This window comes from Eupeodes corollae, chromosome 3 (assembly GCF_945859685.1).
Source record: "Eupeodes corollae chromosome 3, idEupCoro1.1, whole genome shotgun sequence".
Taxonomy (NCBI): domain Eukaryota; kingdom Metazoa; phylum Arthropoda; class Insecta; order Diptera; family Syrphidae; genus Eupeodes; species Eupeodes corollae.
In genome coordinates this window covers 74835505-74854360 of record NC_079149.1, presented here as the reverse complement: position 1 = coordinate 74854360, position 18856 = coordinate 74835505, and the positions used below count along the sequence as shown (strand labels likewise).

The 18856-nt window shown below is 34.0% G+C and overlaps 2 protein-coding genes across 6 annotated transcripts in view; one reads left to right on the top strand and one right to left on the bottom strand.

Annotated features, from left to right (window-relative positions):
- LOC129948838 (phospholipid-transporting ATPase IA) overlaps positions 1–10772 on the bottom strand; it is a 132449-nt gene extending 121677 nt beyond the window's left edge. For 3 of the 5 annotated variants that reach the window (XM_056059926.1, XM_056059927.1, XM_056059930.1), the window contains exon 1: positions 10472–10770. Coding sequence is in view for 1 of the 5 variants with exons in the window: in XM_056059930.1 (XP_055915905.1) it covers positions 10472–10535 (64 nt within the window). In the remaining 4 variants the exon portion in view is untranslated. Of the gene's footprint in view, positions 1–10471 lie in introns of all 5 variants that reach the window. The other 2 variants (XM_056059928.1, XM_056059929.1) reach the window with 2 other exon arrangements.
- Positions 10773–13938: 3166 nt separating this feature from the next.
- On the top strand, positions 13939–16143 carry LOC129950605 (putative nuclease HARBI1). The gene is made up of 4 exons (XM_056062537.1): positions 13939–14038; positions 14204–14306; positions 14364–14896; positions 15971–16143. The coding sequence occupies exons 3-4, from the start codon at positions 14473–14475 to the stop codon at positions 16141–16143; spliced, it is 597 nt and encodes a 198-aa protein (XP_055918512.1). The 5' UTR covers positions 13939–14038; positions 14204–14306; positions 14364–14472.
- Positions 16144–18856: the final 2713 nt, after the last annotated feature.

Here is an 18856-nt window from a genome sequence, read left to right as displayed (position 1 = left end):
GCATTCAACATCAATCCTTAAAATTTAACAACGCTTTATATAATATCTGCTATGGACAACTAAATAAAAAGCACAGATTGTAAACATTTTACTAAATAAATTTTCTTTAAGAAAATATGTCAGGTTTTTCTTTTGAAGTAACATGAGCTTAATTATAGCAAGGCAAAATTAAAAAACAGGTATTTTTTATTTTTAAGTGAATTTTTAAATATTTGCATTGGTAAACAAAGGTTTATCAAAAAATATTTCGATGATGGATTTATAAGTCAAACAGTGAAAAAATATTAAAAGGACTAAAAATGTACGACTTTATTTGCACCATTGACCCAATGATTTTTAATCACTAATGGCCTTTGCCTGTTGTCAAAATGTGTATGTGAGATTCCGTGCTCATAGTTATATTTCTCGTTATTTGATTAACCTAGATTTTTAAGTTCTTAAGTTCTTGCGCACTCATGCGAGCATTAGGATAAGGAGAGAGGGCTTAAAATTGATTTTGAATTCCAGAATATTATCCGTGTTTTGTTGGAAAATCTATCCAAAGTATAGTAGGATTTTACACGAATAACAAAAACAATATCCATAGTATGAATACTAGCGATAAAAGTTTGAGTAGAATCTTACTAGCGATGGGTTTTTGACATTTATACGAGTCTCGAATGGATCTTATGTGATTTCGCTCTCAAATGGTTGCTACGATTGATATTGCATTTGGAATCATGTGTTTTTCATTGGCGAACAAATTAATCTGTTACTGTTGATATTATTTAGTTTTGTAAATGAAAATGGACTAACTGCGCTTATTTTGCAAGGGAAAACAATATAAAAAGTAATGAAGTTTTGCTATGTTTCCACCAAAGGTTTATCTCAGTTTAGATTAAATAAACCTTTTTGGTGTTTTAACCGCACAAGAAGATTTAAAAATGATTGAGTTTGACAGCACTTTTTAAAATGTAAATAGTGTTTTGATGTTTCTTATGAAGTGCTAGTGAGAGTTTGATTCGTGTTAAACAATGAAGAACTGAATAGGTCAGCACCATATAAGAATGTGCATTTTTTTTAATTTGACTAAAGCAAAACTGTATTTTTTATACACAAACATGCAAATAAACAGACCATAATGCAATATCTGCAAAACTAACTCCTCCACACAGATTTTTCTTTTAATTTGACTCCGATCCCTGACCGGAATCGAGTCGAATAAAGCTCATTTCATCTCAATTCAGTTATATAAAGAATTGAGACGAGCTTCAAGCTCGCTGCCATTGTTAAATTAACTTTTTTTATAGAATCTAAATGTCCTACCATTTCTTCTTGAAATTTGTCTATTTTAGTAGTTTTAGTTAGTTTTTTTTTGCTAAGTTAATTTTAACATTTAATTTTCAAAAAACTTTCTTCTATTTGTGATTTTTTTTTATTATTATTCTGACAGATCTCCCTTCAGTTGTACCAATTTTTAAATGCAAGAATTTGGCTACTGCGGATCGTTTTGTTGGCAATCTCTCACTGTACTATATATGGAATACCAAAAAACGCACTTATTGTATTGACTAGAAAAAGTGCGGTTAAGCATTCAACATTGGCATAATACAGCTTAAAATAAGAAAAAACTTACAATTTAACAATTAAATTTTAAAACAGTGTAAAAAACCACTTCTAATTAAGAAGTTCAGTCTATAACTACAAAAAAACAAAGAGAAAACTCTTATGAGGAAACAAGTGAGCAGTATACAGATGATATACTCTGTGTGTCTTGCTTGCGATTCATATTGTTTTTGTTGTTCAGGATGTGGAGCGTTTCGAGCGTATATCGCTTAGAGGTATGTTTTTCCGTTTGAAGAACTTTAACACCATCGAAATCCGGAGAATGACCTTTGTCAATTGAATGGGCCGCCAATGCGGTTTTAGCCAGGTTATTGTTTTTGATGTCAGATTTGTGGTTGGACAATCTTTGGCGCAAGAATTGTTTGGTGGTTCCGATTAAGCAAAGGTAACATGTTTCGTCAGGTTTACCTTTGCAGTTTATTTTATAAATGACGTCAGTGCGTTTATCTCTGTCTATTTTGGTCTTTAGTTTGGTGAAAAGGTGTCTAATTGTCTGGTTAGATTTGAAAGCCAATCGGACATCTTGGATGTTTTTGGTGACAACTTGCTTAAAACTATCAGCCAGTTTTTGAACGTAAACAATTCTTTTGAAGTATCATTTGTTGTTATCCTCACTTTGTTGTTTAGCGCGTCTGCATTGTTGTTGTAAAATCAAGCCACGAATAATTGCTGGTGGGAAACCGTTGTCGCTTAAAATTTTGGTCACTTTAATGGTATTTGAATGGTGGAATCTTTCGTCACTTAACGTGGAAGCTTTGTTAATTAAATTGGAAGTTGTGTTGAAGATTATGTGTTTGGCTTGGTTGGACCGGAAGTTGATCAGACGTCCTGATGCTGTTGGTTTTTGAAACCAATCAAACGACAATTGAGTGTCCATACGTAGGATTTTACATCGAGGAACGATATAGAACTGTTATTTTCGTTTTCAACAGTGAACTGTAGTTTGGTGTTGAATCCGTTCAGGATCAATAATAAGTCTGCGACTTTATATTTGTTCATAACCGCAAATATGTCATCAACATATTTCACTATAAAATTTGGCTTTGCGTTACATCCAGTTAAGCATTCGTCAAGTAAATGGTCCATTACCAAATCAGCAATAGTGGGCGAAAGAGGGTTACCCATTGGAATTCCAAAAATTTGTTTGTAGATAATGTCCTTAAACTGCAAATAGTTGTTGTCTTTTAAGCAAAAATCTATGATTTCAACAAATTTAGTTTGGCTGATTTTGGTATGTCTGCTAATCGTATCCCATTTCTTTTTAATAATATTAATAGCCAATTGTACTGGGATGTTAGTAAATAATGAAATAACATCAAACGAGACCAATACATCATTACTTTGTAATTTAACATTTTTCCCTTTGTCAACAAATTCGTAAGAATTTTTTACAGTGTATTTTGTTTCGTTCATCACTGATTGTAAAATTCTACCAACAAATCTGGAAAGCTCATAGCATGGTAAATTCAAAGAAGATACAATAGGACGCATAGGCATGATTGGTTTGTGCGTTTTTGGTAGTCCGTAGATAGAGGGAAGCTGCGCGGTGTATGTTGTCATTTTGTTCTTTTGCTTATCATCTATGTGGTTGTTGTTGTTGAGCCACTTAACCAACTCATTGTTTCGGTTTTTTAGTGTTGTTGTTGGGTTATGTCTAACACGCCAATACGTACTTCGGTCAGAGAGAAGTACACTCATTTTGTCATCGTATTCATTACGCTCCATCGCTACAGTCACATTGCCTTTGTCCGCTGAGAGAATAATAATATTTTTGTTTCGCTTAAGGAAAGAGATAGCTTGTTTGTTGACATAAAGCACATATTTGGCAAACTGGTCGTTGTTTTGACTGCGTTGAAACGAGTGCAACATATTGCCATACTGTGCTCTGATATGTTCTTGTTCCTTTTCGTCTTTCACTTCTCTTATTACTTCTTCTCCATCAGCTATTAACTGAAACAGAGGGAATGTTTTTTGTCTACTGTTTTTTTTTCCCAATGACAAAAGCCATTTAATTTCTAAAGGAAATTTGATGGTGGTTCTGTTATCAAACCATTTTTCGTGGGATACGTATTATTAATTAAATGGCTTTTGTCATTGGGAAACAAATTTGCGCTACCAATAGATACAAAACATTCCCTCTGTTTCAGTTAATAGCTGATGGAAAAGAAGTAATAGGAGAAGTGAAAGACGAAAAGAAACAAGAACAGTATGGCAATATGTTGCACTCGTTTCAACGTAGTCAAAACAACGACCAGTTTGCCAAATATGTGCTTTATGTCAACAAACAAGCTATCTCTTTCCTTAAGCGAAACAAAGATATTATTATTCTCTCAGCGGACAAAGGCAATGTGACTGTAGCGATGGAGCGTAATGAATACGATGACAAAATGAGTGTACTTCTCTCTGACCGAATTACATATTGGCGTGTTAGACATAACCCAACAACAACACTAAAAAACCGAAACAATGAGTTGGTTAAGTGGCTCAACAACAACAACCACATAGATAAGCAAAAGAACAAAATGACAACATACACCGCGCAGCTTCCCTCTATCTACGGACTACCAAAAACGCACAAACCAAGCATGCCTATGCGTCCTATTGTATCATCTTTGAATTTACCATGCTATGAGCTTTCCAGATTTTTGTTAGAAGAAATGTTAAATTACAAAGTAATGATGTATTGGTCTCGTTTGGTGTTATTTCATTATTTACTAACATCCCAGTACAATTGGCTATTAATATTATTAAAAAGAAATGGGATACGATAAGCAGACATACCGAAATCAGCCAAAATAAATTTGTTGAAATCATGGATTTTTGCTTAAAAGACAACAACTATTTGCAGTTTAAGGACATTGTCTACAAACAAATTTTTGGAATGCCAATGGGTAACCCTCTTTCGCCCACTATTGCTGATTTGGTAATGGACCATTTACTTGACGAATGCTTAACTGGATGTAATGCAAAGCCAAATTTTATAGTGGAATATGTTGATGACATATTTGCGGTTATGGACAAATATAAAGTCGCAGACTTATTATTGATCCTAAACGGATTCCACTCCAAACTACAATTCACTGTTGAAAACGAAAATAACAGTTCTATATCGTTCCTTGATGTCAAAATCCACCGTATGGACACTCAATTGTCGTTTGATTGGTTTCAAAAACCAACAGCATCAGGACGTCTGGTCAACTTCCGGTCCAACGAAGCCAAACACATAATCTTCAACACAGCTACTAATTTAATTAACAAAGTTTTCACGTTAAGTGACGAAAGATTCCACCATTCAAATATCATCAGTGACCAAAATTTTAGGCGACAACGGTTTCCCGCCAGCAATTATTCGTGGCTTGATTTTACAACAACAATGCAGACGCGCTAAACAACAAAGTGAGGATAACAACAAAGGATACTTCAAAAGCATTGTTTACGTTCAAAAACTGGCTCAAAGTTTTAAGCAAGTTGTCACCAAAAACATCCAAGATGTCCGTTTGGCTTTCAAATCTAACCAGACAATTAGACACCTTTTCACCAAACTAAAGACCAAAATAGACAGAGATAAACGCACTGACGTCATTTACAAAATAAGCTGCAAAGGTAAACCTGACGAAACATGTAACCCTTGCTACATCGGAACCACCAAACAATTCTTGCGCCAAAGATTGTCCAACCACAAATCTGACATCAAAAACAATAACCTGGCTAAAACCGCATTGGCGGCCCATTCAATTGACAAAGGTCATTCTCCGGATTTCGATGGTGTTAAAGTTCTTCAAACGGGAAAATATACCTCTAAGCGATATACGCTCGAAACGCTCCACATCCTGAACAACAAAAACAATATGAATTGCAAGCAAGACACACAGAGTATATCATCTGTATACTGCCCACTTGTTTTCTCATAAGAGTTTTCTCTTTGTTTTTTGTAGTTATAGACTGAACTTCTTAATTAGAAGTGTTTTTTTTACACTGTTTTAAAATTTAATTGTTAAATTGTAAGTTTTTTCTTATTCTTGTTGTCCACAATATTGTACTATGTGTTTTATATTTCATGTGTTATAAAGTTCCCATGAGGAAGGCAGCAACCCCTGACGAAACGTCGGGAAAAGCTAATGTAACAACCTTGTTTCATTGCAACGATCAAAGTGACCAAAAAAGCCGAAGGAAAACCTAATTTTCCTAATACACATAAGTATATATTCAATAGTCAATACATTATCTTTTAGAATAATTTACGCTCTCAAGTACAGGCGGAGTCATAACACTTTTTCCAAGCGTTGAATTTGGCCAAACTGCCAAACAAGATATAAGCATTCTCTAAAGAGCTAACAAATAAAGTACCATTTCTTCTTAGTTAGCTTTATTACAAAGAAAACTGAACTCTTTAACCCTAATAACCTCTATTCAAACCTTGCTTTTTTTAGGTCTAATGATTTTAGCCCTTTACATTCTCAAAGAATCAAACTTGTTATCATATCTGCTTAGTGATCGGTTAAAGACCCTGAAATAATTATTGATACAAGTTGGCTTTCTCGATTGGTCACATGCTTCTTGAGACAATAGTAAGATGTGCCTAGAAGAGATATAACACTAATAGTGTACTTATCGGAGTCGATATTTGAGTGAGCTCCTTGACCAGCTGAATAAGATGGTTAAGTCCAACAAAAATTTCAGCACATACTCTTTTGAAGGTTATCTCACCCGAATGTTGCAGCCAATACAAATCGCGTGCATTGAAATCGCCCGTAATAACAATTTGCGAGAATCAATTCTCTTTTTTTATATTGTACTCGCAATCAAGGGGATATGAATACCCTTATAATGATTATCCACCGTGCGAGTAATTAGGAAGGAAGGAAAGGATTTGAAAGCAGATACCGATGCACATTGGTTTTGAATGCCTATACATTGTAATGTGTGGGAAATACTGAACCCTTAAAGCATTCCACATTCGTGTAGTGCGACTAAAAAAAGAATCTCTGTATTTTACAGGACGGCCGAAACTGGGCTCAAAGGTAAAAATCGAGAGATGCAAAAGTTTCAGTAAGACAACGGTCACCTATCACTTTTAGAGCTCTCTTTTGAATTCTGATACTCAAGTGGGTTATAGGAGCACCTGCCCAAATATGGGAATTGTACTCAAGTTTTGGACGAATTTAGGCTTTATAAATTATAGCCAGATCAGAAGGGATAAAAAACTTCTTGCATCGTCGGAAAAAGCCTAAATACTTAACATGATTGTTGGCGATGTCAAATATGTGATCACTCCACAAGTGGTTTGTGATTCACATACCTAGGACTGATAGCTGTTCAGTATCGTCGATGCAAGTACCACTCATGGAAAGTGGCATTGGGGAAGGGTTACGCTTTTGCGACAGTAGACAGCATTGAGTTTTCGAAGCATTAAGTTCTACACGGTTTTTGATTCCCCATTGAACAATGCTGTCAAGATCAGAATTTAATGAGCTTATCATACGCTGCCGTTGGTAGTCCACATCGAATATGAAAAGCTGAGGGTACTGTCATCAGCGAAACAATTTAGTGGGGTCGAAGTTTCAGACAAAAGATCATTTATAAAAATAAGAAAGAGGGCCGGGGAAAAACTGGTGGCCTGGGGCACACCAGCGTTTATTTTGTGGATATTAGATTTGAACCCGTCCAATACTATTTGACTTGAACGGTCCGAAAAGTAATTTCTAACCCAACGAAGAAGGGATTCATCAATACCAAATGCACGCATTTTCGATAAGAGAGCTTAGTGCCAAACTCTATCAAATGCCTTTGAAATATCTGATGCAAAAATCTTACTTTCTCCAAGACGATGTAAAGATTTGTGCCACTGTGCGGTGGGATAAGCCATAAGACCGGCCATACTGCCGGTCATTAAGAAGTTTCTTCAAGGTATTTCTCAGGCTGAAAACGTTTCCATGACCTCGAAAAGAAGGGATGTAAGTGCTATTGGACGATATTTAGATGGTGAGGAGTATAAGCCTTTTTTAGGGACTGGCTGGACAAATGCAGTTTTACATCCACTCGGAAAGAGACCTGTAGAATATGACAGATGGAAAAGCTTACACAGTTTCGTTTACGTTCTCAAGTACAGGCGGAGTCATTTCACTTTCTGGCATCATCGAATTAACTGCAAGCGAATTGGCTTTATCAATCCGTTACAGGTCTTTCTAGCTTGTTTGAACTTATTCTGGGTTTCCTCAGTCGGGTTGGCTTATAACAACGGAAACTTACATCTCTGAACCAAATAACCTCCTTACAGCTCAAATCAAACCATGAGTTCTCTTTGGGTTTGATAGATTTCACCCTTTTCGGGATAAAATTTCTCATTCCACAAAGAAAGAGGCGATAATACACTGACAGTATATTTATTAGGATCAGAGGTAAGAAACAAGTCTAGTGTTGACAGATTGACCTGCAACGACAGGAATCCGAGTTGGCTCGTCAACTGAGTCAGGTGGTTTAACTCCGCATTAATCTCGACATACCTTCTTTGAATGGAATCCGACAAAGCATCAATTTCTTGAAAAAAGGCTTCGATGCAAGGTGGTTTAACTCAGCATTAATCTCGACATACCTTCTTTGAATGGAATCCGACAAAGCATCATTTTCTTGAAAAAAAGACTTCGATACAAGATTTTGTAGACTTTGTTTTTGTTAATTCGTTTACATCTATTTCAAAATAAACTTGATTCGCAACTTAAGGCTTAAGTTTTCTGTTGTGTTAATGAGTTTTATTTGGTAATTGTTGTGAAAATGTAAGAAGATAACGCTTCATCTTGATAACTATCATCAACCAAATGAATTTATGTTTTCGATTTCTAAACACCGTAATTATAAGAGTTTAGATTCACCGAAAAATTAATTTGGAAAGCACTATTGCATGAACTTGTCCCATTGGATTTTTTACATTATACACGCACCCAAATATTCATGAATACCCTCATAACGTAAAAAAAAACATTTCAAACAATCAAGTAGGATAGACTTAGAAAAGAGATAGCGGTGCAAATTAGTTATGAATGCCTGTACATTGAACTGTTCAATACCTTTAATGCAAGTGTTTTACTAGACCATTCTTTATAAAAATAGCGATACGATAACGAAAGGTATTCCGTCCAAAAGACTCAAAAGGGCTATTGAGACAAGGCCAAAATATGAGAATAATACTCGAGTTTTAAATGAGTAAAGGCTTTATAGATTTCAGACGGATCAAAAGAGATGAAAACCTTTTAGCAGTGCTGTTACTTGATTACTTACTTTGCTTACTCTTTGATTTTATCAGCATTTAAACAACATCTCTTCAAAACAATAAATAGGCCAGCGGGTTTGTGAAGGGTTAGACTTAGTAACCGTGGTGTTGTGGACTGTCATGCTAGAGATCTTGAGTTCAATCCCCAACGAAAGTTTTTTTTATAGGTACTGCATCTTGCGAGGAATTGATAAATCCTACAAGAGTAATGCTTGCCATGAAAAGTGTTTAAGTGTTTTCTTAAATTTGTGATTCGAATTCGGCATACAAACTGTATGTTCCTCCATCCCTGAAATTACTTGATCAAAGGGTTTTATATTAAAACTTTAAATGTTTTCCTTATTCTAAATGACTTAAAATGAAAGAAAAGAAATAACATGCAAAATAAGTATAATATATTATAAGAATAATATCTCATATTTTTTAGTTAAAAACAAATATTTTTTTTTGAAAAATTCGGAAAAAAGATACAAAACTACCACACAACTAGAAATGACATAAGCGTTGGCTTGTATGCCTTGTTTATGTGGGAAGGGATGGTGATTCTGAAAAAATAGAGTGATAAAGAACGTCCTTTAGTTTCAGGACTCATCTGGAGAAAATTTTCGAGAATCATTCATCTTACTCAGCTTTTACAACTCGACAACATACAGAAAAACTGAATTTTAAGTTATAATTGGACGCTAACTGTTTTTGCACTATAGTAACTCTGTAACTCTACTTTTCCCGACCAATGACAATGTTTTTACTATTAGTATTAATATTGTATTACGGAAGACTTTTACTTAATTTAAGGTAGTTTCCTGCTGCCGTTTAAAATAACGCTAACAAAAAAATTAGAAATTCGAACATTGGTTTTGTTGCATAGCCAGCACATTAAACTTAACCCATTAGAGATATGACAATATTATAAATTAGGGAGCAAATCTAACCTTAAGGGTTCAGATGGAACAATAAATGTATGGCGGCAAGCAAACAACAATTTTCTCATAACTATACTCAAGCTACTCTAAAGCATGGCAGTTCTGGTGCTGGGAACTAATATTTTGTGGACGTTAAAATGTATCAAATGGCTAACATATGTAAGTGGGATTGGAATAAAAGAAAATTTAATTTTTGACTAAAACAACTACCTACAACACACTTTATATACTTCAAGAAGAACGGCAAAAAATAAGTCGCGAAGTATATATATTAAATACTTGTCTCATCATTACCTTGACGCCTTAAGCAAGCAATTAAATCGAACGGACACGCAACTAAGTACTAAGTGTTAAGTACCCTATTATGTGTCAGGTTTTAAATTATAGAGTTGCTTTTGTTCTTAATTTAAAATTATTTAACATCAAAACGTGTTGAAATGTAGTATTAAATGGTTACAAATGTTTTATACTGTCCATACATTTTCTTTGAGAGAGCTTGTACTAGTTTACATTTATCTTCAAATGATTATACAAAAATCAGCATAATCCTTGTCTTGAACAACCCTCGCGTTTAAGACAACAAAAAAATTGCAGTCACCTTTTAAATACTATTAATTCGATAATTTTTTATATTTTTCAGCTTTTGTTCATGTTAAACAAATTTCAAAACACTTACTATTTCCGAATAATCCTTCATAATCTTTTTGGCGGCGAGCACTATCGCAATGTTTATGGGACATTTTTCTGGCTTCTTAAGAAAACCAAACAGTATGCAGCTCAACACTATTTCCTTTACAATCTATATACACCACTTTTAACCAAATAATAAACTAAATACCTAAATGATCACATGATATCCTGAACACTTCAATATTTTTGAATGCAAATAGTTCTTGAAAATAACAATTGAAATAAGATTATAAGAAAGAAACACAAAAAGAATGGAAATATCTTGTCATTTGTTTTTATCAAAAACACTCTGGTCAGAGAGAAAAAAACTAAACGAGAGAACCAACTTCGACGGTTGCTCTCTTTTTGCCTACAAGATGCGATTTGCACATAAACTTGCATATGTATTAACTCCATATAAAAAAAATGTGGGGAACGAATACTTATGCAAGAAGATGTGCATACTCCCCACATTGAAAAAAATGGCGTCCACCTTTGAAAAATGCCGGACGCAGTCAGCTGTTCAGAGGTGTTCAAAGAAAATTCAAAATTGTGGATAAACAATTTTTTGATACTCTCATTGTGTTCGTTTGGGAGTTAATAATTATATATAAATATATTATATATAAATATAATATAATGCAACTTGTGGGAAATGACCAAAAAGTCTTCAACAAAGTGTAGTTTTAAGTAATTTTAATTGTATTTCTCACATAATTTGGCAAATAATTGACTTGCATTGTAATATGTATATAAAAATACAATCAAAATTACTGAAAATTACACTTTTTTAAAGACTTTTTGTTCATTTCCCAAAAGTTGCAATTTTTGAGTTAGGTCACTTTCATTCTAAGGGTGCGATTTATAAAAATCATGTGTACTCGTTCATATATACAAATAAAGTCTAGTCTAAAAAACCTTAACCTTGTTACACTCTTTCTGAACACATCTTTTCTTGTTTTTGTTGTTAATGCCATCTATCTGTAACTCAGAGAAAGAGAAGGGAAAAACAAATTCACCACGATCTACCGTTATAAGGTTTACCGTAGTTTATTCACACACGATCATTTGTTGCTAGAATTAATTTGTGACAACCAGAGAGAGATAGAGATATCAAATGTCTCATTCTCTTTCTGCTCTCAGAACTGAAAACATGTATACACCGATACGAATTCAACGCGCTATAAAAACTGAGAGTAAGCGGTTTCGAAGGGATGGAGACGAGGAAATTTGGCTCTCTCGATTAGTTTTTTCACTCTGACAACTGCCTTTATTCAATCTGTCTTTCTTAATTCTAGGTACTTATATACAAATTATAACAAAGAGGATAGGAAAAAAGAGAACAGTATTGTGTTATGCAGATATAACGATCGGTAGGGGAAATTACATGGAGGCACAATAACTAAGGGCCTATGGTATTTTATATTAACAATGTGTGTTAAGGAGACTGATAGTAAATGAACAATAATACAACGATAACTGGTAGCATATGATACCTTAACATATAACAACTACTACAATACATGAATACCTAATGTAATTGTTATTAACTTAGGCGCAACCTTTCAAAAATATAATTGATGCAGATTTTGCATTTAAAGAATCATCAGAGCTTGCGTCTAACCAGGAGATTCCAAAATCTCGAAGATGGAGCCACGTTCATCGGACTTGAGCTCGTCGAATTCATCGGGTGGTAATAATATGCAGAATAATTTAGAAGCATCAATCCCAGAAGCACCAAAACTCCCGAAATCTGGATCGCTTAAAATTAAAACGGCAGCATCTATCAAATCAGCGATCGAGTAGTATCGCGGTCGTCACTCGTAAGTTCACGATAAAGTTTTCGAAGCTTGAAGCATGAGGAGGATGTATATTTACTCTATGCCTACACCACGGAAAGCAATGGACATTTTTATCATTCATATTATTGATAAACTTCAAGTTTCCGACCAGGGTAATAAATACGCTATATCTTTGATATATGACTGTGATCTGACCAAATATCTTGTTACTGTTACATACATATTGATATCCATAATTGAGAACTTAGCCAGGGCTCACTCCGTTGGGGGATATCACTATTTATATAGAACTATACTTTGATATTTGACATTTGGTTCCAGATATGCAATGCATCGCCTTAAGTAGTGGATACATAATGATCAAAATTCAAAAATACAATGCATTATTTTGCCTTCTACACACATGAACAGAACATATCTGACTCGTTGTCGATGACCAAGCTAAACCATAGCACAAATGTACAAAGTTTATACTATGGACGATCAGAGGTCATTGGCTAGGTTGATAAAATATTACAACTAAACATTATATCCGAACTACCTGTTAAATTTAGGATAGCTGATCGCTCACCCTAAACCATGTCGTACGAAGGTATGAGCTCAAGCATTCGGTGCCATTGCTACGAAAGCCATAAAGCCGGTTAGTAGCAAGCTTTCGTTCTTCAAGATATATTAAGCTAGAAATTGATCATCGTTTCGGACAATATTAAAACGGGAAGGAGGATTCACCTCTTTTAGGAACAATTTGGAAAAATTCTGTGGCTATTTCACTTTATGACTAGCTTAAATTTTTAAAATTTTGTGGTTGACAAGGAAACAGTTGGTATAGATATAGGAGATAAGAACATTGATTCACACTTCGTAAGAAATATAAAATCTTTCCGAAAAATACTCAACTAAAAACGAAAAAAAGCTTGCAAACAATTATTAAAAGAAATTAAAACTTCTTAAGAGAATGTATCTAATAGCCTTTTCACACCAAACTGAAAACCCGGTTTTCGGCGAAAAGTTTTCGAAAACTCATAAAGTGTTCACACCGAGTATTTACAAGTTTTCGTTTGACATTTCCATTATTTTGATACTAATTGTCAAATTTTAATTTAAAAATTTATTGGTTTTCGAATAATTTGTGAAATAAAATGAATTCTCGCCAAATTGGTTTGATTTCCATACATACAAAGAAAATGGAACAAAGCATGAAGTTCCTGCTCAACTTCATATCATTACCTCAAGGCTCTACCATGACAAGAAAACGTCAGCGTTTTATTTTGAAAATGTTGAAAATGAAAAAAAATAAGAGTATGATTGATGCAATTGAGAATTTACCATTTACCTCTAAATTATAAAAACAAACTTTCTACCTCAATCTCAGATACGTACAAGCACTTTTTGGGAACACGAAGTCTTAGAAAACAATGATGAGTTTTTTAAACACCATTTTAGAATGAGCCGTGAAACATTCGACATATTGTGCAATGAGCTGAAAAATCTAGAAATGCACGATACCAACTTTAGAAAGTGCATACCTTTGAAAAAAAGAATAGCCATTGCAATATATACGCTTGGGTCGTCTGCTGAATACAGGACAGTTGCAGCTATCTTTGGCGTTGGCACATCCACAGTAGGCATGATATTAAAAGAGCTTTGTAGAGAAGTTTGACTTGTTCTAAAACCAAAATACCTTTGTGCCTATCCACTCACAGAACAAACTATAAAAGAAAATGTGAGTGGTTTTGAAAAACTTGGTTTCCCTCAGTGTTTTGGAGCTATTGGTATAGTATAGATTCAAGAATCTCTCAAACCAATGCGAAACGTTGAAGAAGACAAAACAACACGTTGTTGTTGTTTAGTAGTCGTACTGAATGTTTCGTATTGGTTTGGAAGAGTCATTTTTGTACTCTTAATAACTTTTTTTATAATTTTCAATTTTACTGAAGATGGGTGCCATATTGAGATCCAAGCCCCAGCTCTGGACTCTGTAGATTACTATAATTATAAGGGATGGCATTCAACTGTATTGCTAGCTGTGGTTGATTATCGGTAAACTCGATTTTTTGCTCTTACAAAAATAGTCCTAATAATTATTCCTATTCATAGTTACAGATTTCTTTTCATAAATGTAGGAGCTCCAGGTCGCTGTAATGATTCCCAAATATACGAAGATTCTTATGTAAGACAACAGCATCGGCAACCTATTCTAAAGGAAATGTCAAAAAATGTATGTGGTGTGGATGTTCCTGTAGTCCTAATTGGAGACTCAGCTTTCAGATTTTCTGAATCCTTAATGAAACCATTTCCTTTTAGTACCGCAGCTACGGCAGAAGAAAAGAACTTCAACTACTCTCTGTCAAAATGTCGAAGAGTAGTTGAAAACTGTTTTGGACATTTGAAAGCAAGATTTAGAAGAATTGGAAAGGGTCTTGATAACCGTATTGACAACAGTACCTTGATCATAAAAGCATGCTGTGTCTTACATAATTTTATGAATGTCAATAACGATGAAATAAACCTTCAATGGTTGCAGAATACAAACAATAATCCGCAAAGACAACAACCAGAACATTCAACGCAGATAGATAATTTGAAAAGTTCACCTTCAATCATACGAAATGCCATCAGCATGCATTTATGTAGGTAAACTTATATGTGCTCTTTGAGTGAAGCTTCATAGCTCAAAAAATACATGCATAAAGGGTATTCACGATCCGATGTAACTGGTCTAGTATCATTGCAAAAGTGTAAAATTCAAATATGTTCTTGCTCTAAAACAACAACACTGCCTTAAATTCCCATGTAAAAGTATTTTCAACATTTTTCGATTCTCAAAAAAAAGTTGAAACAATTTTTAGATGGAAATTTTTTGAAATAATTTTTTGAATTTAATAGAGTTTACGGAATCAGTTAGCAGACATAAATTAAAACTCCGAACCGTTTGAACAATCCCAATGAAGAGAGTAGTTATGAAATGACGGTGGGTTGTATGTAACACTTTTAAGAATTTTGTATGATTTTCATTCGAAATTCTTGGAAGTGTTACATACAAACCCCTATCATTTCAAAACTACTCTCTTCATTGAGATGGTTCAGACGGTTCTAAGTTCTAATTTATGTCACCTTAGTGTTTCTTACAACCATTTTCAATTTAAAGAATGATTTGAAGAAAATAAATCCACCTGTTTTTGCTGGATATCCATTCAACCATGCTTTGAAATTCCCACAGAATGCCTGAAGCGTATTATAAATACCTACCCTGCCCTACTTCAAATATAAATTGAGTTTCCATTCCAGTAATCTAAAATGTTTCAGAATTAAAAGAGATAATTAGAAACAAAAATGTATAATCCTATACTGCAGAATTAACTTTTTCTTTATATTTTATCTAAGCTGAATTTGCAATTATTAGAACAAATAAATAATACCTACAAACCTCGAAAACAAAAACTATAATTACACCCACTCAATAACCTTAGCAAAAAAAATATCAAAACATACATTTTAATTTTTTTTTCTTTATTTTTGATTTCACTCGAACATTTTAAAAAAATTCTCGTTGAATTTTTTTGACTCTTCAACGAAATCTTTAAAAATAGTTACTTTTTCTTCTTCCAACGCAAAGTTCCTCTCCTCCCATTGCTTGCAATCTCTGATAAATTCATCCATCTGCGGATCACTTTTGTATTCATTATTTTTTCTTTTCTTTTCAGCCCGCGGCCTAGAAGTAGAAGAAGTAGCGATTGGTGAAGTGGATTCCGCAGATGGATTGTCATTGATGTCCAACTGGGATGAGGAATATCTTGACCTGGACCTTGATCTCGACCTCAACTCGTCAGAAGCCGGAATTGCGTCCGTTGAAATGCCATTATCATCTACAAATTAAAATAATATACAAATCTGTTAGTTGAAAAACTTGTGCTGCTTTTTTAATTGAATTTATGTATTACCTGAGGGACGGCTGTCCTCCATATATAAATGAAGATTATGGATTCGATGTTCTCCGAGAATGGAATGTATCTTCGAATACAAATGCCATTCTGATGGTGATCCACCCGACGGCCCAATCTTCTTTTTTTCACGGCTATTAAAGAATAAAATATATTAGTGAATGTAAATATTCTATCGTCCACCATCAACACGTTTCACTTTCATTCGAAATAAATATTATTTCGAGTGAAAGCAAAATATAGATCTTGGCCGATGTAAAATTATTTATGTATGTACATAGGACGTAGGTATGCACTTACTTATATTTCGGCTCCTTATCGGCCCATAACTCCAGGAGGAGTTCCTCGTCGGGAATGGACCATAACTTCCTTGGTTTGTTCTTTTTTTTTTGTTCTTTTTTGTTTATTTCTTCTTCCATTTTCTAGAAAGAAAAAGTACAATTATTTACTATGTTTTATGATTGATAAAAAAAATTACCTACCAGTTAATTAACCATAACCAAATAACAATATGTAGTTTGAAAAACTGTAAATTTTCTCCTGAGTCAGTTGTCAGATGTTTTTTTTTATGGCTGATTGATATTTGAATGTTTTCATTTCATTTCAATAAGCTTTGAATTGTTCATTAGGTGAGTTTGTTTACTTCATCTCTTAATTTCAACTGGTTTTCGAGAGGTTTTATCAAAAACTTGAAAACGAAAACTTGTGGGTTACGAAAAATGTATGGGAAAACTTGTGTTTTCGGTATAGGTTTTCGACGAAAACCTATTTTCTCGCGAAAACCGAGTTTTCGGTTCGCTGTAGAAAGCCTATAACTAAACTTGAACAAAAATAAAGGTAATATTAAAAGTAAATGAAATGTTGCAAGCAACTTAAATGGTCCTCAATCTGATTAAATCTTTAGTTATAGAAGATGAAAATATAAGAATTACTAAGAATACTTACAAAACGCTTAGTTGCTAATAATGTTTTTACAGAAAGCCTTTTTTATACTCTTATACGGCTTGGTGAACTTTTTCGTCATTATAAAAATGTATTTCAGTTACCAGCTACATTGTAGATATTCTTGCACATGTTTTTAATAAAAGTGTGTGACCTCTCCAAGTTCTTATTTTTGGAAAAGCGATGAAATAAAGGATTTTAAAATTTCTAAATAACAATAATAATTTTAGTTGCTTTTATTTAATTTTAATTGTAGTTGTTTTTATTCGCATAGGGCCTTACCAATAATTATTGCCTAAACAAGCGTTTAGATAAACGCCACGTTAAACTTTAGAGACGAGTTTATTTGTGTGTTAACCAATAACCAAATTAAACACGTCTTTAACTAAACTCTGCTCTATTACATTATCTACTACATTTGTTGCCAAACAGACATATGAGTGAATTGCATCGGTATCAAATCTCGCATTATCTAATTGGAAGTCCACTGACAACATTGCAGATATTTCAATGTTCTTTGGGGGGTGTTCACCAGTTTCCTTCTGAAACCGACTAAACTTATTTTGCTCCTGGCTTGCGTTTTTAAGGCAATAGCCAGTGGCATTTAACATTTCCTGAATGCTCTGTCAAGCTTCAAATTTAGCTTTGAGTGTTTTTCCATCCTTGAGTTTACTCTCCACTGTCATAGAAAACGGCTTTTCTGCTTCAACCAGCAACTCCTTCATTACTGGTGTCCAGTTAACGGACCCGACTTCGCTTTATTGCCATTGGAATAACAATTTACTCTGAAATAAATTGAAATGTTACTTATATATTTAAATAAAAAGAAATTAATCTATTTGTTTATTTTGATTGCTAATTTTTATGAGCTCACGGTCACAGCCAAAAATAAATTTGCAGCAGATTAAAGAAACATACGAAAAATTTCTTTTCCTGCCAACTGCCAGAATGACAGCACAAACATGACGTTAAACCTTAATCACGAAGTTAAACACGCGTTTCTCTACTCTAAAATTTAGAGTGACGTTTAGCGTTAAGCTGACTATTAAATTGATTATTGGTATGGTTCATTATTTAGAGTCCACTTAAATATTTAAGTCGTCACTAAATTTGATTATTGGTAAGGCACATAGTCTTCCTTCGATTAATAAAACACGTCTTGATCGTTTTGCGCACAAATTACAACAACTGCCAGAGAGAAAAAAACTAAACGAGAGAACCAACTTCGACGGGTGCTCTCTTTTTGCCTACAAGCTGCGATTTGCACATAAACTTGCATATGTAATAACTCCATATAAAAAAATGTGGGCAACGAATACTTATGCAAGAAGATGTGCATACTCCCCACATTGAAAAAAATGGCGTCCACCTTTCAAAAATGGCGGATGTAGTCATCTGTTCAAACCAGAGAGAAAAAAACTAAACGAGAGAGCCAACTTCGACGGTTACTCACTTTTTGCCTACAAGCTGAGATTTGCACATGAACTTGCATATGTATTAACTCCATATAAAAAAAAATGTGGTAAACGAATACTTATGCAATATGTGCATACTCCCCACATTAAAAAAAATGGCGTCCACCTTTCAAAAATGGCGGATGTAGGGATGTAGTCAGCTGTTAAGAGGTGTTCAAAGAAAATTCAAAATTGTGGATGAACAATTTTTTGGTACTCTCATTGTGTTCGTTTGGGAGTAATATCATTAGAA

Excerpts from the sequence above, each read along its gene's own strand:
- LOC129950605 (XM_056062537.1), top strand. The coding sequence starts at position 14,473 with ATGTCAAAAAATGTATGTGGTGTGGATGTTCCTGTAGTCCTAATTGGA. Across the intron at positions 14,897-15,970 it reads TGCCATCAGCATGCATTTAT|CCCGCGGCCTAGAAGTAGAA; the intron begins GTAGGTAAACTT and ends TTTTCTTTTCAG.